At 35.2% G+C, this 24,239-nt stretch overlaps 2 protein-coding genes across 4 annotated transcripts in view; one reads left to right on the top strand and one right to left on the bottom strand.

The window, feature by feature from the left end:
• Window positions 1-19,061, top strand: part of MNS1 (meiosis specific nuclear structural 1) — a 48,887-nt gene extending 29,826 nt beyond the window's left edge. Inside the window, exons 5-10 of the mRNA XM_040492772.1 lie at window positions 964-1,193; window positions 1,779-1,995; window positions 2,094-2,201; window positions 9,893-10,150; window positions 16,244-16,369; window positions 18,007-19,061. Of these exons, the coding sequence (XP_040348706.1) occupies window positions 964-1,193; window positions 1,779-1,995; window positions 2,094-2,201; window positions 9,893-10,150; window positions 16,244-16,369; window positions 18,007-18,099 (1,032 nt within the window). The 3' untranslated portion in view covers window positions 18,100-19,061. The remainder of the gene's footprint in view (window positions 1-963; window positions 1,194-1,778; window positions 1,996-2,093; window positions 2,202-9,892; window positions 10,151-16,243; window positions 16,370-18,006) is intronic.
• The window catches only part of TEX9 (testis expressed 9), a 64,909-nt gene continuing 59,193 nt past the window's right edge, over window positions 18,524-24,239 (bottom strand). For all 3 annotated transcript variants that reach the window (XM_040492773.1, XM_040492775.1, XM_040492774.1), the window contains 2 exons: window positions 19,525-19,659; window positions 18,524-18,901 (listed from right to left, as the gene is read on the bottom strand). In XM_040492773.1, coding sequence (XP_040348707.1) covers window positions 18,827-18,901; window positions 19,525-19,659 — 210 coding nt within the window. In that variant the 3' untranslated portion in view covers window positions 18,524-18,826. The remainder of the gene's footprint in view (window positions 18,902-19,524; window positions 19,660-24,239) is intronic.

Raw genomic sequence — 24,239 nt, 5'->3', positions numbered from 1 at the left:
ATTTCAAAATGCTCAAAACAAATAAGAGGTTTAACCTAGTTAAGAAGTAAGATTGTCTCGGGGCGCCTGGGTGGCTCACTCAGTTAAGCGTCCGACTTCAGCTCAGGTCACGATCTCACGGTCCGTGAGTTCGAGCCCCGCGTCGGGCTCTGGGCTGATGGCTCAGAGCCTGGAGCCTGCTTCCGATTCTGTGTCTCCCTCTTTCTCTGCCCCTCCCCCATTCATGCTCTGTCTCTCTCTGTCTCAAAAATAAAAAAATAAACGTTAAAAAATAAATAAAAAAAAAGAAGTAAGATTGTCTCTAACTCAGGGAATGGTCTTGAATGAGTGAATTAAAAGCTACAGAAAACAGGCACAATGATATATGTGACTCTTTTAAGTTAAAGTGATTATAAAGGGCATTTAATAAATGAGAAATGAGAGACTTCAAAGGCTGGTGGCAAGAAAGAAAGTTTAGGCTGAGAGAAACTTCAGAGTTGCTCAGAGCTGGTTAATAGGAGACTTGTCTGAAAAAGAGTACAATCCTTACTGTAAAGGGCAGCTGATACATAATGGAGCTAAAAATTGCCTACATGACTTTTAAATAAAAGGAAAAGATTACTACTGCTTTTTTTTTAAAAAACAGTTATTTATAAAGTACCTCAAATTTTTTCAAATTTTTGCTGTTTTTCAAATGCGGAGTTTTTCTAATTTTCTCACAGTTATTAGTTATTAGTGGAGTTATTAGTTACACTTATCTTGTATTTCCTTGAGATCCACTTGAAGGAATGGGAAAGCACCTTTAGGGTTTGACTCATCATTCAAACCCTTCAAGTAACAGTGACTTACCTTTGCATTTACCTGGACAGATGAAAATATTTTATGCAGTACACTTTATAATATTCAATTTCACCTGTTTTGAAATATTCTATCATACTGCACTCACATTTGAAAGTAGAAAGATGAATTTTGTTTTCATAACAGAAACATGATGCTGAAATAGCCAAAATCATGATGGAAGAACACGAGAGAGCAATAAAGGAAGAGAATGCTGCAGAGAACAAACGGAATAAAGTAAAAGCACAGTATTATCTTGACTTGGAGAAACAACTTGAGGAACAAGAAAGGAAAAAGCAGGAAGCTTATGAGCAGTTACTGAAAGAGAAACTCATGATTGATGAAATTGTTAGGAAAATCTATGAAGAAGATCAATTGTAAGTTTATCCCAGTTTCTTTACATGCCTAAAAATTGAGATGAGATTTATGTCAGGCTTGTTGTGAAGAGGAGAAGCACCTGAACAGTGCTGAATACATACTAAGTCTTCAGGAAGTATTACGATCACATAAACGGAGTCCAACTCCTGTTTATCTTTGTGAGCATTATAATTATCTGGTAACAAATGCTTATTAAGTAACAGAATGATTAAACCTTTGTTTTCCTTAAATGTGCCCATATCGTGTCAGAGGACTTGTCTTCTGATCATTTCTTTGCTAGACAACTGAAGTGTAGTGTACTGCTAGGCTTATGTAAACAGGTTGGTGCCTTTCTGAAGTGAGAGGCATAAAACTTCATTAATAGGTTAGAGGAAAGGTATAAGTAGTATTTTACTTGGAAAATTCATACCTGTCATTATGTTTAGCAGTACATAGTGGACACTCAAAATGTTTGTGGTATGAATGAATGAATAAACTATAAATAGGCTGTTTTTTCCCACATTATCAACTGAAGGAAATGACACATTTTTATATTTATATTATTTCTTGTACTATTAAACTGTACTCAACTATTGCTTTTTTAGGGAAAGACAACAAAAGTTAGAAAAAATGAATGTAACTCGAAGGTACATAGAAGAGTTTCAGAAAGAGCAAGCTCTCTGGAGAAAAAAGAAACGTGAGGAGATGGAAGAAGAAAACAGAAAAATCATAGAGTTTGCCAACATGCAGCAACAAAGAGAAGAAGATCGAATGGCAAAAGTTCAAGAAAATGAGGAAAAAAGGCTGCAGCTTCAGAATATGGTATTAAAATAGCCACTTCTTTAACAATGGAGAAATTCAGAAATACTTGATATAGAATTTCTTATTGATGTTTGTGTGTTTCTTTAAAAATTTGATAGCTGACTCAGAAATTGGAAGAAATGCTGCGGCAACGTGAAGATTTGGAACAAGTGAGACAAGAATTATACCAGGAAGAACAAGCTGAAATACATAAGATGAAACTAAAAGTAAGTTTTGGAAATGGAAAGAATGATTAACATAGAGAAGAGTATCATTTTGAGATGAAGCAATAGAAAAATAGTAGATTTAAACCCAGCCATATTGATAATTACATTATGTGTAAATAGCATAATCACTGCAATTAAAAGAGAAATTTTCAGGCTGGATAAAAAAGTCATACCTAGGTAACAGTCCACAAACTGCATAGAAAGTATGATTCAACTGTGTTATCTATAAGACACACAATTTAAATATGAAGACATATAGTTTAAAAACAAAAGGATGGAGAGAGATATACTAAACATTAATCAAAAGCAAGTGGTGTTGGAAATCATGGTAAATTCATCTAGAGGATATAATAGTCCTAAAGGGTGGATGAACCTAAATAAAGCTTTAAAATGCATGAAGTAAAACTGAAAGGAGAAAGAGACAAATCCATAATTATAGTTCAAGATTTCAGTATCCCTTCTCATTAATATATAGAATAAGTAGTCCGAAAACCACAGGATATGGTGTTCAACAACATCAAAAACCTTGACCACAAGTCAAGATGATTGGCCAGTTTTCTAATTGTGTTGTTAATTTATCGTAGAGTTTTGAGAGTTTTTTATGTATTATAGATATTAGTCATTTGTCAGGTATGTGGGTTTCATATATTTTCTCTTGGTCTATAGCTTGTCTTTTTATCTTTTTAACAGGGTCTTCTTCCAAGCAAATGTTTTCAGTTTCTCTGAGGTCCAATTTGCTAATTTAATTTTTTTTAGATCATACTTTGGTATCAATTCTAGGAAGTCTTTGCTTAGATCCTGAAGAATTTCTCCTTTTTTTCCTAAAACTTTTTTCCTTTTCCATTTAAGTCTGTGATCTATTTTCAGTTAATATTTTGTGTGGGATGTGAAACTTAGGTCAACGGTTTTTGCTTTTAGATATTCAGTTGCTCTACATCATTTGTTGAAAAGATTTTCTATCCTACATTGAATTGCTTTTGCAACTTTATTAAAACACAGTTAAGTATATTTGTATGGATCTGTTCCTGGGATCTCTATTTTGTTCTGCTGATCTACGTATCTGTTCCTCCACCAATACTAGACAGTTTTGGTTACTGTAGCTATATAAGGCTTCAAATTTGCTTTAGCCTTTCCATACATATTTAAAAAAATTTTTTTTAATGTTTATTTATTTTTGAGACAGAGAGAGACAGAGCATGAACAGGGGAGGGTCAGAGAGAAAGGGAGACACAGAATCTGAAACAGGCTCCAGGCTCTGAGCTGTCAGCACAGAGCCTGACGCGGGGCTTGAACTCAGACCGCGAGATCATGACCTGAGCTGAAGTCGGACACTTAACTGACTGAGCCACCCAGGCACCCCAGCCTTTCCATACATATTTTTGAATAATCTTGTCTCTAAGTACAAGTAAGTCTTCTGGGATTTTGAGAGGAATTGCATTAAATCTAAGTATCAATTTGGGGAGAACTGACGTGTTCACTGTTGAATCTACCAGTCCATGAACATAGTATAATTCTCCATTTATTTAGATCATCTTTGTATTTTTTCTTGTGTTTCATAGTTTTCATCGTACAAATCCTGTATGTGCTTTGTTTTTATATTAAGTATTTTTTTTGAATAATTGTAAATGGAATTTTAGTTTTAATTTCAGTGTCTACGGACTCATTACTAGTGAATTCACTTTTTTTATATTTATCTTGTATCTCACAACTTTGCTGTATTCATTTAGTACTGTAGGAGTTGTTTTTCTTTTTTTTTTTTTTTTTACCTACCCAGTTATGTTTTCTGAGAATAGGGACAGTTTTAATTCTTTTTTATCTGTATCCTTTTTATTTCCTTTTCTTGCCTTATTGTTCTGGCTAAAACTTCTAGCATTGTCTACCACTGTGATGAGTAAGAGTGATGAGATAGATATCAGCTTTCTTTGTTGTCTATCTTCAGGGAAAGCATTTTGTTAATTGTAGTTCTGTAGATAGATGCTCTTTATTAAGTTGAGGAAGTTCTCTTCTAACCCTATTTTCTGAAGATTTTTATCATGAAGAGATATGAAGTTTGTCAAATGCTTTTTTATATCTATAGATATAGATATCTATATCTATCTATATAGATACCTATTTATATCTATAGATAAGGTTGTGTGTTTTTTCTTTACTTTGGTGGGTTACATTTATTTTTTTTTGAATATTGAACCAGTCTAATCACTGGAATAAATCCCACTTTGCATTGGTGTATAAGTCTTTTAATATATGGCTGGATTCTATTTTCTAATATTATGCTAAGGATGTTTTCATCCATATTCATGAGGAATATTGCTTTTTAGTTTTCTGTTTTCATATTGGTATCAGGGTATTATGATCTTCATAAAATAAATGTAGAAGTGTTCCCTCCTCTTATGTTTTCTGGAAGATTGTGTAAAGTTGGTTTTAATGCTTTGTTAAAATGTTTGGTAGTCTTTTCCAATGAAACCATCTGGCCCTGGAGTTTTATTTTTGAGAGCTTTAAATTATTAATTCAGTGTCCTTAATAGTTATAGATTAATTCAAATGATCTTATTTCATATTTGGTTACTATTAGTGACTTGTGTTTCGGAAAGTGATCCATTTTGTCTAAGTTGTCAAACGTGTATGTAGAATTATTCATACTGTTCCCTTATTATCCTTTTGATGTCTGCAGGGTCTCCAATGCTATCCCATGTTTCATTCCTGATATTGGTAATTTGTTTCTTTGTTTTTTTGGTCACTCTTGCCTCAGGTTTTTCAAGTTAACTGGCTTTTATTATCAGTTTTCTTAAAGTATAATTGACATATAAACTTGTAAGATATTTAAAGCATTATGGTGATTTGATATATGCTTATTTTGGGGAATGATTCTCCCATCTAGTTAATACATCTATCACCTCACATAATTATTTTTTTAATTTCTTTTTGAAGAGAGCACTTAAATTGGACTTTTAGCAATAATACAGTGTTATTCACTTTAATCACCACATTTTACATTAGATCTTCAGGCCCTATGGCTGAACTTTGTACCCATTATCAACCTCTTCCTATTTCCCCTACCTTCCAGTTTATTATTTTCTGTCTCATTATATACAAAAATTAACTCAAAATAAGTGTGACAAACAAAAAGGATGAAACTACAAAATTTCTAGAAGAAAACAGAGGAGAAAGTCTTTACGACCTTGAGAAGGGTGAAGATTTTTTTGGTACAGTAAAAAAGGCATGATCCATAAAGGAAAAAGTTGCAAATTGGGTTTCATCAAAACTAACAATTTCCTAACACCGTTAGGAAAATGTAAATGCAAGCCACAATCTGGGAAATAGTATTCTGTATGTGTATCTTACAAAAACCTTTTATTCAGAATATAAAAAGAACACTTATAACTCAATAATAGAATAATAAAGAACTATTTTTTTTTAAAATTTTTTCAACGTTTATTTATTTTTGGGACAGAGAGAGACAGAGCATGAACGGGGGAGGGGCAGAGAGAGAGGAAGACACAGAATCGGAAACAGGCTCCAGGCTCTGAGCCATCAGCCCAGAGCCCGACGCGGGGCTCGAACTCACGGACCGTGAGATCGTGACCTGGCTGAAGTCAGACGCTTAACCGACTGCGCCACCCAGGCGCCCCAGAACTATTTTTTTTTAATGAGCAAGAAGTTTGAACAAAGACTTCATACAACAAATACATGAATAGCCAAGTATGCAATAGATTGTTGGTTATTAGCATTATTTTTAATATTTTTCACCTATAACAAAACATCATTTTAGATAAACTTTTTCATCAGTGAGGAGGAAATAGTTACCATGTATTGATATCAAAACCCTGTTGGGTGTATATTCTTAATGATTACTGCATGTAAGAATGTAAATATAGGAGCATCTGGGTGGCTCAGTTGGTTAAGTGTCCGACTTCAGCTCAGGTCATGATCTTGTGGTTCGTGGGTTCAAGCTCCACGTTGGGCTCTGTGCTGACAGCTTAGAGCCTGGAGCCTACTTCTGATTCTGTGTCTCCCTCTCTATCTGCCCCTCTCCCGTTCATATCAAATTACCCAAAAAAGAATAAAATGATGGATGAATGTGTAACAGGTATACATGGACCAAGGGGAAGCAAATAGGCAAGGTTAGCATCAGATAGATAGAACATCAAATGAATCCCAGATATCACAGATGAAAGGTACAGTTGACAATGAGGGTATTACAGGATAAACATTTAATCTTCTATGTGACATTGCATTGAAGTACATAACTTTAAAATTTTTTTAATGTTTTATTTATTTTTGAGAGACAGAGAGACAGAGTGCAAGCAGGGGAAGGGCAGAGAGAGAGAGGGAGACGCAGAATCTGAAGCAGGCTCCAGTCTCTGAGCTGACAGCACAGAGCCCAACGTGGGGCTCAAACTCACAAACCGTGAGATCATGACCTGAGCCAAAAGTCGATGCTTAACTGACTGAGCCACCCAGGCGCCCCTGAAGTACATAACTTTAAAAGCTATTAAACTTCCAAAGAAAATTTACCAGAATAATACAAGGGGAAATGGTATTTATCATCACTAGAAATTAATGACAAATATTTTCATCTTCTATCTGAAAATCTAAAAATATTATTTTCAGTTATTATTGGTTGAAGAGGAAATTTGTAGGTAATTTAGACGATGAGATTAGTACACATCAAAATCTTATCAGATTTATAAAACTGATCTCTGAGGCAATTAATCTTTTAAAAATTTTTTTTATATTTTATTTTTTTAATGTACCTCCAAATTAGCATTTGTGCAACAATGATTTCAGGAGTAGATTCCTTAATTCCCCTTACCCATTTAGCCCATCCTCACTCCCACAACCCCTCTAGTAACCCTCTGTTTTCCATATTTAGGAGTCTCTTATGTTTTGTCCCCCTCTCTGTTTTTATATTATTTTTGCTTCCCTTCCCTTATGTTTGTCTGTTTTGTATCTTAAAGTTGAGGCAATTAATTTTTAACAAGAAATATTAGAAAAAATTATCTAGGCAGCCAACTCAGTAACTTAGAAAAACAATACAAATTCAAGTATGGGGCAAGAATATGGAAGGAAATGATAAAGATACAAGTGGAAATTTACCAAAAACAGGAAAACCTATTAGAATTAATTAATCCAATTATTTAGTATTGGGTGGTAAAGCTTTTACTCTGGAAAAACATACTAAAAAGGAAAGCAAAAACAAAACTAGAAAGACTAAAAGGTCTGTAAAGAAAAAAGATTAGAAAATAATGAACGGTCATTCAATTGTATACTTATAAAATGGGACAATCTTAATGGTACTATTTTCTGCATTAAAAGTATAGTGATTTCAAAAAATGTAGAAAAAGCCAAAATAAGATTACTAAGGATATATCCCATGTGAAAAGCTTGCTGTGCCCTGCCTCGTACCCTCTTAGCCTCACCTCTAATTTCAGTGACAGCTGTGGAGAACACTTGTGAGGGTTTACACTGACTGTGCTTGACAGTGTCCTAATGGGTGGTGCTGTTGGTGGGGGCAGGGAGTGAACACCCTCTGAGGCATCCCTCAGCCAACAATGGACAGGAATTAAGGGATAAATGCTTCTTCCTGTCAGCCTTGAGGCCAGACCTGAAAGATGCTTCATGCATTCCTCACAAGATTCTGGCAGGATTAAGCCACACTTGCCCACATAGTAACCAGTTCAGTGATGTACCCACGTGTTGGCTTTTCTCCCTTCCCTATTTCTCTCTGCTTTTCCCTCACTGCTGCTTCCTGAGATCTCTCTCTCTCTCTCTCATAAAATATGTATACGCAAATATTTGTGTAAGATTATGCTTTCAGAGGAGAACCCAGACCAAGATCCCTCTAAAAGTTTCCAGGCTCAAAGTAGTTTTTTCAGCAAATTATTTCAAACCTGCAGTGAACAGCTATTTCTCAAACCACATTATGGGCTTTAGAATGTAGAAAAGTTTGGAAAATTATGCAGTTCATATTACATCAATATATATTCCTGATCCAGGCATATCAAAGAGTATAGGGACATTTTTCTAGTTGAAAAAAAAAATACAGTGAATGGTGTTTTGTTTTGTTTTGTTTTGCTAACATTTCCCTGATTTTTAGCCAGATGTCTTTACCGTTGATTGGATTAAACTAAAATTTGTATGGGAGATGGATGCCAGGAAATGTCAACAGTTCATTTGGTTCTATGTGTATTTTTTGTGTGCAAGGTATTAGGATAAACTCTGGAGGAATTCAAAGCTGAGACAATATCTGCCTTCAGTGAGTCTTCTGACTTCTATATATAATACATAGAGATGAACACAAACTATAATATCATAAAAACACTGTGCCCAGCATCCCAAAGAAAAATAATATATAAGATAAATAAAATAATAAGAAATAATATGCCCTCTAGGAATTTATTTTTAGTGAGGAGATAATGCATGTATCTGAAGTAAAATTAATGATGGGAAAAATAAATGGTATCAGAGGCACAAAAGAGAGAGATGTATGAATTAGAGTGACTTTCTGGAGGAGGTAGGTTTTGAACAGATTAGATAGAGGTAAGTGAAGAAAAAGAAGTGGAACATTCAAGATAATTAACAAATAGGTGGAACAAACAGCTGATATTCCAGATTGGGTGGCTTAAAATCCACTCCTATACTTTTTTGTCTTACTTTGTTATAAAAGCTATAAAGTTAAAACCACATTTCTTTTAGCTAGAATTCTTCATAGGACCTAGGTTATCTTCCAAGTTACTCTCCACCTCAAGGTGTGAAGATAGAAGTGGGCAAAACGAGGTCATAGTCACATGTAGAAGACTGGGTCTTTGGGAGCAGTTTTGGTAGAGTTACCATCATGGTAACTTTGAGCCATGATGGTTAACTCTACCGAAGACAGATGGTAACCAAGACAGTGGCTGGCTCCTTGGCCATCCTGGAAGTTCTCTCATACCACCTGCTGGCCTATAGTAAATCCCTTATAGCTTCTGTTACCTGTAAGAAACCTGACTAAACGGCTGTTATTAAGGCAATATTTTGATTGCCTTGAGGATATGGCTTACCTCCTGGAAATTGTGTTTGAATTAGGCAAGGCTGGTTACAGTTGAGAAGGAATTGTATCAGTCCTAATTGGATAGATGATAAAGCAAAAGTAGTAAAATGTTACTAATAGTACCTAGGTGTTAGGTAGATGAGTGATCACTGTAAACTTCTATTTTCCAGTTATGTTTGAAATTTTTCATAATGTTAGGAAAATTAAAGCTTGTAGGAAAAGATTTGAACTACTCCAGGTAAATTTGAATTTTCCTGAAAAACTTGTGATTGTCACTTGTAGATTATTATTCTGAAAAATATTTCCCAGTAATTTGAATCATAATTTCAGGCAAGATTCTAGAATGATTCTTTGTGGGTACAAATTTCACAGACCACAGATTTAATGATCTCAGTTATGCAAAAAAGTTTTTATGTCAGCTCCTTTCAAAATAGATACAAATTAAAATTTAAAAATCAAAGAAGGCAATCCAAAGTAACATGTCCTTTATCCAACTAGTGTTAACAGGGTGAGGGAAAGTGTTATCTTGAAAAGGCTTAATTTTTCAGGCTTTATTTCATATTGTAACACTGCACTTAACCAAACTCTATCCATCATTTCTTTATAAATCTGTTGTAAAGAAACAGTTACTGAATCAATGTTTATACGGATTGTTGTTTAGGAGGAAGCAGAAGAGAAATTAAGAAAGCAAAAGGAGTTGAAACAAGATTTTCTAGAACAAATGGCCCTGAAGGAACTAGTACTCCAGGCTGCAAAAGAGGAAGAGGAGACCTTTAGAAAAGCTACGCTAGCTAAGCTTGCTGAGGATGATCGAATAGAACTGATGAATGCTCAGAAGCAAAGAATGAAGCAGCTAGAACACAGGAGGGCTGTGGAAAAGCTTATCGAAGAGCGTCGCAACCAGTTCCTTGCAGACAAAGTAAGAAAAAGTGTTCATTTTTATCACTGAACAGTAGTCAGCTCATCTATTCATCCACTCAGCATTTAACTGAGACCCTTTTATGTGCCAGGTGATGTTAGATATCTGCTTACTAGTCACATGGCATAGACATTTTCTGACCATTTATTTATGCATCTAGAATGTATTTATTGATGCTTTCTATGTGCTAGACACCGTTTGGTGTTGAGAACATATGTACAGTTAAGTCTATGACATCTATGATTTTATTTTATCGTCTTGGTTAAAGAAAATATATAAAAACAATCATTGTAAAGATATGTCAGGTACACGTGACAATAATTATACAGGTATGGGCATCTTGGTGTGGTAGACAGGGCACAGATCATGAGTGCCCTGGATGCTATTTTAAGGAAGGTGGTCTTTATCCAGGGGAACCCACTGAAGAATTAAGAAAGCTATCTGATAAGATCTGCACTTGGAAAGATGACTTGAGTAGTGGTACTGGGGGTACTGCCTGGAGTGAGACCAGAGACAGGGAGATCAGTTAGGACATTACTACCATCAGTCCATGATAGGTGGGGAAAGCCTGTGCAAATAGAGAAGGGGGCCATGTGAGAGATGTTAGGGAGATAGACTTGATGGGGCTTGCTGACCAGTTAGCTGGGTCTGGAGAGGTGAGAGCAGGATTATGCCTGCTACTACCACTAAATAATACTATTGCTTCCATCTTCAGTGAGTGAGTGGGTGATGTCCTAAAGAAAACAAAGAAAAATAGATTTCAAGGGGGTATATAATTCCATTTTGTCCACATTGATTTTGAGGCCGCAGGGGTTGATTTCTTAGTTGGAAATATGGATTTAAGAGTTGGAGATGGAACTAGGTTTGTGCCTTTGGACACATTGATTTATCTATTTTATGTTTGACTTATAAAACTGAAATAATACTTAATCTGCCACACTAGATTGTTGTGCTTTAAGAACCAAATAAGAGGGGCACCTGGGTGGCTCAGTCGGTTAAGCGTCCGACTTGGGCTCAGGTCATGATCTCATGGTTCGTGATTTCGAGCCCCGCATCAGGCTCTGTGCTGACAGCTCAGAGCCTGGAGCCTGCTTCAGATTCTGTGTCTCCCTCTCTCTCTGCCCCTCCCCCACTCACACTGTGTCTCTCTTTCCTTCAAAAATAAATAAACATTTAAAAAATTAAAAAAAAAAAAAGAACGAAATAGGATAACGTATAAGTGCTTTATAAAGATAAATGCTCTAAATATGAAGAGTACAGATTAGGCATAGGGTAAATATTTTAAAATAATTAATATAAGTGGTAGTGTAACAACTAACATTTATTGAGCTTTTACATATGTCATTCAACTATTCTAAGCTCATTTCAAGCAAATAACCTTAACCTTTCAACTCTATGAGTTAGGTAGGTCGGGGTTTTATAGCAAGTAAGTGGCAGAGCTGGAATTAAGTTAATTGATATCCTAATGATGATCTTTTCCAGTATGGGTAGGCAGAAAGAAATCTCAGGATATTCTTGTAATCAATAGATACTGATCTGCTAGACATTCTGTTGACTATTGGTGAGAGAACCAAAATAAATACAAGTTAATTCTGGTACTTTCTAGTGTAGTACAAAAAATGGGGTATAGATTCCCAAAACACTCAATTATATATAAAATTATACTGATAATACATTTCTTAAATGTACAGTGTACATTTATAGAATTTGGTAGTTATAATTTACCAATTGTGCAGTACAGTTGACCTATGAACAACATAGGGGATAAGTAAGGGTGCTGATACCTCCCCCAACCCCCACCCCAGTCAAAAATCCACATAAAATTTTTGACTCCTCCAAAACTTAACTAATGGACTTCTGATGACCAGAAGCCTTCCTGATAACATGAAGAGTCAACTGGCACATGGGGTGCCTGGGTGGCTCAGTCAATTGAGCATCTGACTCTTGATTTCAGCTCATGTCATGATCCTAGGGTTGTGGCACTGAGTCCCACATTGGGCTCTGTGCTGTGCATGGAGCCCTGCTTAAGATATTCATATTCTCTCTCTCTCTCTCTCTCTCTCCCCCCCCCACTCCCTCCCCCTCTCCCCGCCTCTGTCCCTCTCCCCAGCTTGTGTTCTCTCTGTAAAATAAAAAAATTAAAAAAAAATCTTATTTTAAAAAAGTCAATTAGCACACATTTTATATACATATTATAAACTATATTCATATAATAAAGTAGCTAGAGAAAACAATCTTATTAAGAAAATCATAAGAGAAAATATCTTTATGGTACCATATTATATTACCGAAAAAAATCTGCAGGTAAGTGGACCCACACAGTTCAAACCTGTGTTGTTCATGGGTCAACTGTGCATTTATGGCAGAACTATGTGGGTTTTCCTGGAAATACATAAAAGATGAATAAAAGCAGAAGAAGGCTATTCTAAGTTGGCAGCATATGGAATTACCCACAATGAGAAACTTGAGTGATAGGCAGAGGAGTTTAGACATGATACAATAGGAAATTGGTGATCACAACATGGTCTTAGGAAGAAGAGAATGTAGTGATTCAAGAGTGAGGTGATGAGGACCTAGAATAGGTTAACAAAGCATGGAAGAAGCAAGAAACGAAGAGTTTAAATATTTTTAAAGGAATATGAGACTGGTATGTTTTGTTTTGTCTTGTTTTGTTTTGTTGGTGGATCATATAGGGTAGACTGGAGGAAGGAGTCAAAATAACTCCAAGGTTTCAACTAGGAGAAACTCAAAGAATACCAAGTGCTGTTATGTTTTGAGTCAGAGAAAAAAGATAGTTACTTCAGTTTATATCATGTTGGGCTTGAAATAGAAATACAAATTGAAAATATCTTGAAGGCACTGGACTCAGAGGAGCAACGCTTAGGTCAAGTTTTCCTAAACATACATATCTGGCATTAATTAGCACACAGAGATTCCAAGAATATATTATAATGAGAAACAATCAGAGGGCCAATGATGGAGTCTCAGCGAACATTCTTATTTAGGAGTAGAAGGAGGAGGAAAAAAACAATGACAAGACCAAGAGATGGTCAGAAAGGCAAGAGAATCTGGATGGTTGTAGTCACAGAAATCCAAGTGAGGTCAGCTCTTTTTTTTGTCTGCTCCATGAAGTGGGGAGGCGGGGGGGGGGGGGGGGGGGATACTTGGAGTTCAATTTTTAGGTCTCTTCTATTCTTATTCATTTCATGCTTTTGTTCTGATGCCATATTTCTAGCTGTCTAAATGATATAGTTGGAAATCTTGTAGGTGCCTTAGAATTTAGTTTCCAAAAGTGAACATTCCACACAAACTTTTTACAGTTTCTGTAGCCTGAATCTTGGTTAAAGACAGCATATTCAGTCAGTTACCCAAGTCTATGACTTTGAAATCATCCTGGACTTTTCCCCATTCCTATCTAATAATTTTTAGTCAGCCACCAAATTCCATTGACTTCATTTCAGTAATAAGTCTTAAATCCAGTTTCTTTTCTTAATAACTTAGTTCAGACATTTAATACCATTCCTGTGGACTACTGAAATTGTTATCTACTGGTCTCCATATGACTAGTCCATCTGCTACTAGTTATAATGGGCTTAAAAAATTCATTATGTCCTCCTCGTACTTAAACCTAAGTGGATTCCTACAGCATAAAATCCCAATTCCTTATCTTTGATATAAATCAGTCATGATCTACTCTAACCTTTAAGGGTTAACCTTTAAGCACCTAGCATTTTGCTTGACAAGTGGTGAATAATAAATGTTTGTTGAATCAAGGAGGGTGATCAACAGTGTCAGACAAGCAGAGCAGTCAAGGAGGATGAAAATTAGAAGACTTTTGAAATGATCAGAAGGTGTTGAATACTCCTTGCGTAGAAAGAGGTAGAAACAGTGATAGACCGTCCCATCTCATGGTTTACAGAGCTAATTAGAAAGCTCCTAGAAAAGTTAGCAAGGCAACTATACATGGAAATCACATAAAACCACCTAATGCATAGATACTTCTACAATTTATGTCTTAATTTTCTTAATTTTTTCTAATGTAAATATTCCTAATATAAAGCTGTGTGCTAAAAGTGTCTTTGAGATTGGGTCACATTTTTCTTGCCCAAGAGCAAGGGTGGATTTTCATGATCATGGAACACATTAATCCTATAAGGCTCTAACTCTGTTTTTTTAGATTTCAGATATATTCCTAAATAGGTAACTACAATTCTGTCTACGTCTAAAAAAATCATATGGTTAGTCAGACAAAATATAAAACTCCCCAGGAAAGAGTTACCTAATACCAGTTCTATTGAGTTTGTCTAAATGGACAAATTGGTTTCATACTTTCTATTTACCCTAATTTACTCTGAAAGTGTTTTTTAGGATAAATATTTAATGTGTTTGCCACATCCCAAGTAGAGAAATCTTATATTCTACCCCAAATAGAGACCGTACATCATTGGACAAAAATCTAACAACTGACCTTTCCTCACAATGTTTGAGAATTTTTTTTGCATCTCCTTTTTATAAAGAACAGATCAGTTAGGATTAGGTTTGGCTGCAGGTACAGAGAATCAAATTAATAGTGGCATAATAGATAGTTGTGGCTTCTGTAGCCTATAGCCTTTATCTTCATGGTCTAAATTGGATCTTCACCCTTCATGTTTCAAGTAGCAGATGGAAGAGTTGAAGAGAGACAAAGTGGGTGTATACGATTGATTCCTGGAATCTGCCATATTGACACTTTTGCTTATAGTCCATTGGCAGAAACCAAGTCCTGTTGTGATCACACATGATTATAAGGGAGCCTTAGAAATACAGTCTCAAAACAAATTCAGGTATAACGATTCCATGCCAGATTCTATAACTTTATATCATCTTAGAAAATAAGTAAGAGCCACTCAACTCTTTGATTCAATAACAAGATGGGTAGAGAGTGTCTTTTCTCAGTTAGCTACCAATGCTTCTTCTGATTCTGTAATGCAAATAAGGTAATATCATAGTAGACAAAATAGTCTCATTAGAAGCCATTAAAGGCTTAAGTGGCATTGGATATGGCTGTGTCCTAGCATCCTTCTTTATCTTTATTTGGTAACTAATGAAGAGTTTTGAAGAAATTGTGACCCTAGGAAACTACTTATTGCACAGACCAGCTCAACATTAATACTACTTTAATTCTATGTAGGAATTCATCACTACTTCAGTGGCCCGCCTTTAGCACCCTTCCCTTTCCAAGAGATTATTTGGATACAACGCTGTAAGAGTTCTTTTAAGCCCTAAAACTTTTAAAACTGGCCATCTCTTCCATAGCATGTGGCACAGAATTTTGGTGCGGTTACATGAGAGCATTCAGAACTGTTGCCTGAGAAACACTGGTTCTCCTGTTAGAACTCTTGCTGCTACTCCTGTGCTTCATATGGGCTCTTAAAATTTTTAACATACATGGAAATATTTATCTTTTAGATATCCCTATTCTGTTTCATCCAGTTTTTGGTTTTGTTTTACACTGAAAGCTGCCTTCAGCAATTGGCATATGGTAAACATTACATAAATATTTGAATTAATTAGGAAGTCCCTTCTTTGTACATTTTTTACTTGGTGATGAAGATACTGTCCTGAAGACATATACTTGCCTCCCTAAAATCCCAGCCATGCCTATTTTTTTGTATCCTTAAGGGAATAGTGACTGTAAAAAAGAGATTTGTGTATATATAATAAATATAAATATAAAAGATATATATACTACATAATATTTTCTGAAGTTAGTGTAAAAAATAGTTCAATTTTATCTAATCCACTGCAAGATGGATTTATTTGATGACTTCTTAAAATATTAATGTATTCTGTGACAATAAAATTTCATTTACTGGGGCGCCTGGGTGGCGCAGTCGGTTGAGCGTCCGACTTCAACCAGGTCACGATCTCGCAGTCCGTGAGTTCGAGCCCCTCGTCGGGCTCCGGGCTGATGGCTCAGAGCCTGGAGCCTGTTTCCGATTCTGTGTCTCCCTCTCTCTCTGCCCCTCCCCCGTTCATGCTCTGTCTCTCTCTGTCCCAAAAATAAATAAACGTTGAAAAAAAAAATTAAAAAAATTTCATTTACATTTCCAGCAACGTGAACTGGAAGAATGGCAGTTGCAGCAAAGACGACAAGGCTGTATTAATGCAATTATTGAAGAAGAAAGACTAAAACTTCTCAAAGAACATGCTACAAAATTACTAGGATATCTTCCTAAAGTAAGTGAGATTTAATTCAAGGTATATCTTCCTAAACTCTAATAATGGGGAAAAAAACAGAGGGCCTGGGTTTCACTTACTTGTGGCTGTTACAAAGCAGCAGTGGGATCAGAGGCAGTCATTGAACATCTGTCTCTAAAATTAGAGTTGGTCTTGGCACATTTTTTTTTCTTTTTTCTTAATGTTTCTTTATTTTTGAGAGAGAGACAGAGTACAAGCAGCAAAGAGAGAGAAAGGAGACACAGAATCTGAAGCAGGCTCCAGGCTCTGAGCTGTCCACACAGAGCCTGACTTGGTGCTTGAACTCATGGACTGTGAGAGCATGACTTGAGCTAAAGTCAGAAGCTTAACTGACTGAGCCACCCAGGTGCCCCAAATCTTGGCACATTCTTAAAGTAGGATCTAGATTTACTGAATTTAAATTTTAGAAGTTCTTTTTCCCTTTTGGTGTAGGAAGTCTAAAACTAAACTACCCTAAAGCAACCGTGATACTTTTTGTACAGGAAACTCTTGTAATTGGTAACACTGATAACAGACACATGCTTGAACCGAGTCCGAGACAGAGCTGCTGTATAATGGGAGGTTATAAGTAGGTACTAAGTAATCTATTTTTAAAAGTACTTCCAGAAGGTAACAGATTTTCATGTATAAGTGGGATACATTCTGACTATAAATGAAGTAACAATGGATTTTCCTAAGCCCCATAAACATCTGGACTCATGTAAATAAAATTTACAACCTTCAAATAGAAATGTCATTTGATATTTTATTCCATTGGAAGAATAAAGTGCTTATTTTGGGTTCAGTCCAGTGCTAAGGAAAGAGAAAGGGAAATATATGAGTAATTATTGCTTGCCCACAGGATGTTATAGTCTAATTGGCTGATTGGATTAATGAATATGAAATGATACACTGACAAAAGCTATAAGAAATTCATTTCAAAAAAATTAGACTATAAATTCTGGAGAATCTCAGTTTAGATACTTTTAAAAGGAAATAAATGTGGAGATAGGGAGAGTCTAACAAACCTGTTCTGCCAAAATGATTTTAATCTTTTAGGTCCTAATGGCCCTAAATGACCTAAATTATTCTTTAGCTCCTTTAAATTACATAAGTAAATATTTAAGAGCCTTTTATTGTGTACTATAAGGAAAAGAAAAGTAAATAAAAGCATCAAGAATTTCAAAGGGCTTGCTTAAAGAGCATGTAACTCCAAACCTGGAGTCTTTCCTGCAAGACAATGCTTGCTGATCAACCATAGAATGGAGGTGAGAGCCAATCCCACGCATGAATCTGGCAAAGCTCAGTCTCTTAACTCTGACTGCTCTCATACCTTATGAAATTCTCATTCAGCCAATCCAAGCAGTGGTACCTGAGGTAGTAAAATAGAATTCCAGATTCCTATTACAAATTCCTATACTGGAGCTGATAAATAAATCAGGAAATCAGGTCAAAGATTTCACTATACATAGAGTAATAATTTTCAGAGACTAGTGATATTATTTGTAAACATATGAAATAGATTTCATTATCTTGGAGATAACTTTACAAATTTTTGTAGTCTATATGTTAGTCTTAGAAGCATTTAGTTAAATATTCTGGCATTTGAAGTAACTCACAAAATATTTTTCCTGTAGGGAGTATTTAAAAAGGAGGATGATATCGATATGCTTGGTGAAGAGTTTAGAAAAGTATATCAGAAAAGGAGCGAAATTTGTGAAGAGAAGTGATACCATCAAGATTTGGTAAAACCTGGATTGTTTTGTTTTCACCACTAGATGTCAGTGTGACTTTTGTTTCACAGGTCAGTGATAGAATCCATAATCTATTTGGATTTTCTAAAGCAACTCTGTATTTCATCATTTGTAAACAATTATCTATAAGAAAATATTTGTTTTCTGATAAAATTAAATTGCAGAATATTTTTTATCAATAAAATTAATTGCTATTAGTCAAATTCTTGTTCTTGTACTGATAATTTGAACAGCTGAGTTACACACCACATTACAACATTTCCTTTATATAAATACAATACAGCCAAACCCAGGAGACTAACTTTCCCATACTACTCCTCCTGCTCAGAGCTTGGTATTTGTGTTTAGGGAAAGTATCTTTTTCTTTCTACTATAAGGGAAAAGAATAGTAAAGAGTGAGGAATTTCAAAGTGGTTTATTGTCAATAAGAACTTAAATGACAGTTTATGTGCTAGTACTGTTTTTATTAATTAGAGCTAAATCACCAGAGCATAAAATACTTTATATAAACGGGCAAGTGGCTCACAATTTTCTAATAATTTTCTATCCACCCCAAATCTAAACAGGGAATTTGTTGCAATTGCTTTGATTTCATTATCAAATATCTTATTTATAAAGAGTAAAAATAAATCATTAAAACTTTAAATAAAATGTATATGGGGCACACAGTCAGTTATACAGACTAATTAAAGTAGGTCATTTATCAATTTCCCCATTCAAGTGCCTTCATAAATTCCTCTTCGGTGAAAGACAGCATCTTGGCAGCTTCAATATGCATCTGTGTTTGTAACAAATCAATATTGTTTTAGCTTTAAGAGTAGACCACAGGACAACACGCAGTTGATAAAAATGTGTATATAAATATGCTATCAAATGATAAGCTCTGTTGGAATGTGTACTCTAATCCCAATAAACATATTTGAAATAATTACATTCAAGGGTCAGCCTGTAAAAGCCTATTTGTCCATGGTGGTTACTGAATCAACCTGTTGAGAGAACACTTAAGTAGTATTTTAATACGTAACCTTTGCAAAAAGGGAAAGTGGCAGAGCCATGGCTTCGAATCTTCTCACCACCAGGTAATTCATGTGTAGAGAAGGGAAGAGTGATTTGGAATCCATTTTCACTCTTCCGTGTTTAAAGAGGCAAACCAATCCAATAAGATAATAGTATATTATACTCTTGTATATACTTTCTGTCATTAGGGAGTACCCATACTGTATTTACCAGTCCCATTTTCCACATTACTAATTTATCTGACTGAAAATATCCATTTGCTTGGATGACATCTTATGTAGAAATCTTATTATGTATGTTCTATTGGTAAAATTTTGTACCTAAGCATATCAAATACATCTAAAAATATCTACAATTTAACTGTTTTTTTTAGAATAGACTCACCTTCTGCCTTTTTAAAACATCAATTAATTTTAACTGCTTCTTGAACCCTATCATTAATTCTCCTTTTTGTTTTTCTAGCTTCTTGTTTTCAGACTTTAATGCTTCAATTTTTTTGTGGTCTTCATTGGCTATATCCTGCACAAGGAAAAACAAATCCCAAATAGTCTTCAAATTATAAAAACTATAGTCACTTTGTAATAACTACCTTTAAAATATAAAATTTTTGTAAATCTTCTTTCCATTACTGAAAAACTGACTTTGATAACTCATACATTTTAAGCATTTTAAATATAATTCAGTTCTAATTCCAGTAGTGGCAGAGTAACTTATAATGGACCAAACTCTTCTGAGGGTAACAATAACATATTTGAAGGCACAGATGAGTAATCAATAGTAAGCAGAAAGTGGAGATGATATGATCCTTGAAAAAAGGGAAATAAACTGACTGAGGTCCATATTCAACTGGCTTCTGAGAGCACTTTCCACTTAATGGGTTCACAGGAGATAGACCTCAAGGAGAAAGTAGTTTTACTGGGCTGAGGAATGAAAGAGCAGGGTTGCCAGGGTGGTAGAAATTTCCAGGTGGCAAATCCTGGAAAGAAAAGAGCCCTCAAAATTCCCTCAAATCCTTGGCAGATACCTAGATAGCCCACGTGCAGAGTGAGACCCCTAGGAAAGGCAACATGAAAGGCAAGAGCTGTGGTCTAGAGGGCTGGGCAGAGAATTTAGCCAGTGGTCTGACAAGGCAGAGTTTGTAATCTTGGCAAAAATTACCTGAATGAGCTCTGCAGCAATTTGGACAGTGCAGAAAAAATATCTGTGAGCTTTAAGACAGGTCAGTAGAATTTATTTAAGTATAGGAAGATCTTAAAAAATATTAAAGGAAGTCTTTCATGCAAAAGGACAATGATACCAGAAGGAAATCTGAATCTACATACACATAAAAAAGTACCAGAAATAATAGAATATTAGACTTTTTCTTTCAAAATAAATCTCTGTAAAAGATAATTGACAGTGATATCACCAAGATTAGGAAGCTCCAGACCCTTCTCCCCCCAACAAATACACAGAGAAACACTGAAGATACAATATACTCCCCAATGTAACATGAGAACTCTAGAAGCCAATTAAGCAGCAGTAACAACCAAACACCTAACCAACAAAAAGTCACATTCAAAATGATAGGAAACTTTATGGCCTTTATGCTCCCCTTTCCCCTTACTCTCCTGGCCTAGTGGAAAAAAGAAGCCTCTAAATTCATGGAAAAAAGAGTGGAACTTACTTGTTATGTTCTGACTTGTCTGAGGATTGCTTGAGGGACTGTCTTGCCTGACTCAGAGCACTGATGGGAAGTGCTACACCTGAGGGCTACTGGGGGTCTGCAGAACCATGAATGCCTAAGGGCAAGAGATTATGGGCAGAGGAATAAAATACAACATCTAAGGCCCTGAGAAGCAGCAGGGCTGAGACTCCTAGGAAATTAAGACGTTTAAATGACAAAAAGAGCTTTAAGACATATAGAAAATAATACAAAATGGTAGCAGGAATTTCTTCCCCATCACTAATAACTTGAAATGTAAGTGAATTAAAGTCCCCATAGATTGGATTTAAAAAACAAGATCAAGTATATACTGTCTACAAAAGACTCACTTTAGATCTAAGGACATACACAGATTGAAAATGAAAGGATGGAAAAAGATAATCCATGCAAATGGTAACCACAAGAGGATGGAGGTAGCTACAATAATACCAGACAAAATAGACTTTTAGTCAAAACAGGTACGAGAGACCAAAAAAAGGCCATTATATAATAATAAAAGGCTCAATTCACCAAGGAGCTATAACAATTATATATGCACCCAACATGAGTTCCTAAATATATGAAGCAAACATGGACAGAATTGGTGGGAGAAAAAGAACCGCTCTACAGTTACAGTAGACTTCAATACCCCACTTACAATAATGGATAGAATCAGAAAGAAGAGCAATAAGAACAGTACTTGAACAACCCTAAAGACCAACTGGACCCAAAAGACATATTAGAACATGACACCCAAGAAAAGCAGAATATATATTTTTCTTAAGTGCACATGAAACATTCTCCAAAATAGACCATTTTAGGCCACAAACAAGTCTTAGGAAATTTTAAAAGATTGAAACCAAAGTGTCTTTCCTGTTCACAGTGAAATGAAACTAGAAATCAATAGCAGAAGGAAAATGGAAAATCCATAAATACGTGGGAATTAACATACTTTTAAACAACCAATGGGTCAAAGAAGAAATCACAAGAGAAATTAGAAAAATATCTTCAGATAAATGACGATGAAAACCCAATATAACAAAAGTTATAGGATGCAGTGAGAGCAGTGCTAAGGGGAAAATGAAATGTATAGCTATAAATGGTTACATTAAAAAAGAAGATATCTCAAATCAACAATCTCACTATAACTAGAGAACTAAACCCAAAGCTAGTTGAAAATAGAAAATAAAGCTTAGAGCAGAGATAAATGAAATAGAGAATAAAAAAACAGTAGAGAAAAATCCATGAAACCAAGAGTTCATTCTTTGTTAAGATCAATAAAATTGACAAACCTTTACCTAGACTTAAAAAAAAAAAAAAACAACACGATGACTCAACTAACATCAGAAATGAAAGCAAGAGTCACCTGGGTGGCTCAGTCTATTAAGTGTCTGACTCATGATCTCGGCTCAGGTCATGATCTCATGGTTGGGAGATCAAGTCCCACACTGGGCCCTGCACTGGGCATGGAGTCTACTTAAACTTCTCTCTCTCCCTCTGCCCCTCCCCTGCTCATGTTTGCTCACTCTCAAAAAAATAATAGTAACAAAAATGAAAAAGGGGATATTGCAACTGATTTTACAGAAACAAAGCCATTTTGGAAGATTTTATTTTTTAATTTTTTTTTTAACGTTTACAAGAGAGTGCAAGTGGGGGAGGGGCAGAAAGCAAGGGAAACAGAATCAGAAGCAAGCTTCAGGTTCTGAGCTTTCAGCACAGAGCCCAACGTGAGCTCAAACTCACAAACCGTGAGATCATGACCTAGGTGAAGACGTTTAACCAACTGAGCCACCCAGGTGCCCCCATTTTGGGAGATTTTATTATTTATTTATTTATTATTTTTGGAAGATTTTAAATTAATGGGAGAGTAGACATTACAACTGATATCCCAGAAATACAGAAGAGAATACTATGAACAGTGGTACACCAATAAATTGGATAACCTAGATGAAACAAATTCCTAGACATTCCCAGTCTACTAAAACTGAATGATAAATACAAAATCAGTTCAGGAAATCCAAATAAATCTGTACCTAGTTAGGAGATTGAAGGAGTATTCAAAAACCTTTTAATAAGGAAATCCCTATTCAAAAACCTTTTAACAAGGAAATCCCTGAACTAGATGGCTTCACTGGTGAATTCTCCCAAATATTAAAAAAAAAAGAACATGAACCATCTTTAAATTCTTTACCCAAACTGAAGAGAACAAAACACTTCCACACTCATTCTATGAAGACAGCATCAGCCTAATACCAAAGCCAGACAAAAATACAACAAAAAAACTACAGACCTATATCCCTCACAAATACTTACGTGAAAATCCTCAACAAAATAATAGCACACAATTCCACAGTACATGAAAAGGAATGTACAGAATGACCAAGGGGGATATATTCCTGGAAGCAAGGATGGTTCAACATAATGAAAATCAATCAATGTAACACTTCACATTAACACAATGAAAGAAACACACAATCCTCTTGAATGATGTCAAAAAAGGATTTGAGAAGATTAAACACGCTTTCATGTTAAAAAACATGAAACAGACAAGGAACAATGATCCTACTTCAACATAATAAAAGCCCCACATGAAAAGCCCACAGCTAATATACTCAGTGGTAAAAGACCAGAAGCTTTTACTCCATTATCAAGAACAAGACAAGGATACCTGCTTTTGCCACTTTATCCAACATAGTACTGGAAGTCTTGGTCAGAGCATCCAGGGAAGAAAAATAATAAAAGGCATCCAAATTAAAAAAAAGAAGAAGAAGAAACATTATTCCTGTTCACAGATAACACATGTATGTGGAAAACCCTAAAGATTCTACAAGAAAACTATTAAGAATAAATTCATTTGGTAAAGCTGCAAGTTACAGAATCAATACACAAAATCAGTTATGTTTTATATACTAACAATGAATATTCCTAAAAAGAAATAACCATTGTACAATAACCATTGTATTGTAACCATACAATAACCTTTGTATTCAAAAGAATACAATACTTAGGAATAAACATAACCAAGATGAAAGACTTTTACACTGAAAACTTGAAAACTGCTGAAAGTATTTAAATCCAAATAAATGGACAGATATTCTGTGTTTGTGGATTGGAAAGACTTAACATTTTTATGATGCCAATACTACCCAAAAGATATTTATAGATTCAATGTCATCTCTATCAAAATCCCAACTGTGTTTTTTTACAGAAATGGAAATATCCATCCTAATATTCATATGGAATCTCAAAAGGATATAAGTAGTCAAACAATCCTGAAATGAATAACAAAGTTGGAGGTCTCATACTTCTGGATTTCAAAACTTATTACAAAGCTACAGTGATCAAAGCAATGTGATACCTTCATAAAAGACATAGACCAATGGAACAGAATGCCCAGAAATAAACACATAAGGAC

Source organism: Herpailurus yagouaroundi, unplaced genomic scaffold, assembly GCF_014898765.1.
Source record: "Herpailurus yagouaroundi ecotype Mexico unplaced genomic scaffold, PumYag 184, whole genome shotgun sequence".
Taxonomy (NCBI): domain Eukaryota; kingdom Metazoa; phylum Chordata; class Mammalia; order Carnivora; family Felidae; genus Herpailurus; species Herpailurus yagouaroundi.
This window is presented reverse-complemented; position numbering and strand designations above follow the sequence as displayed.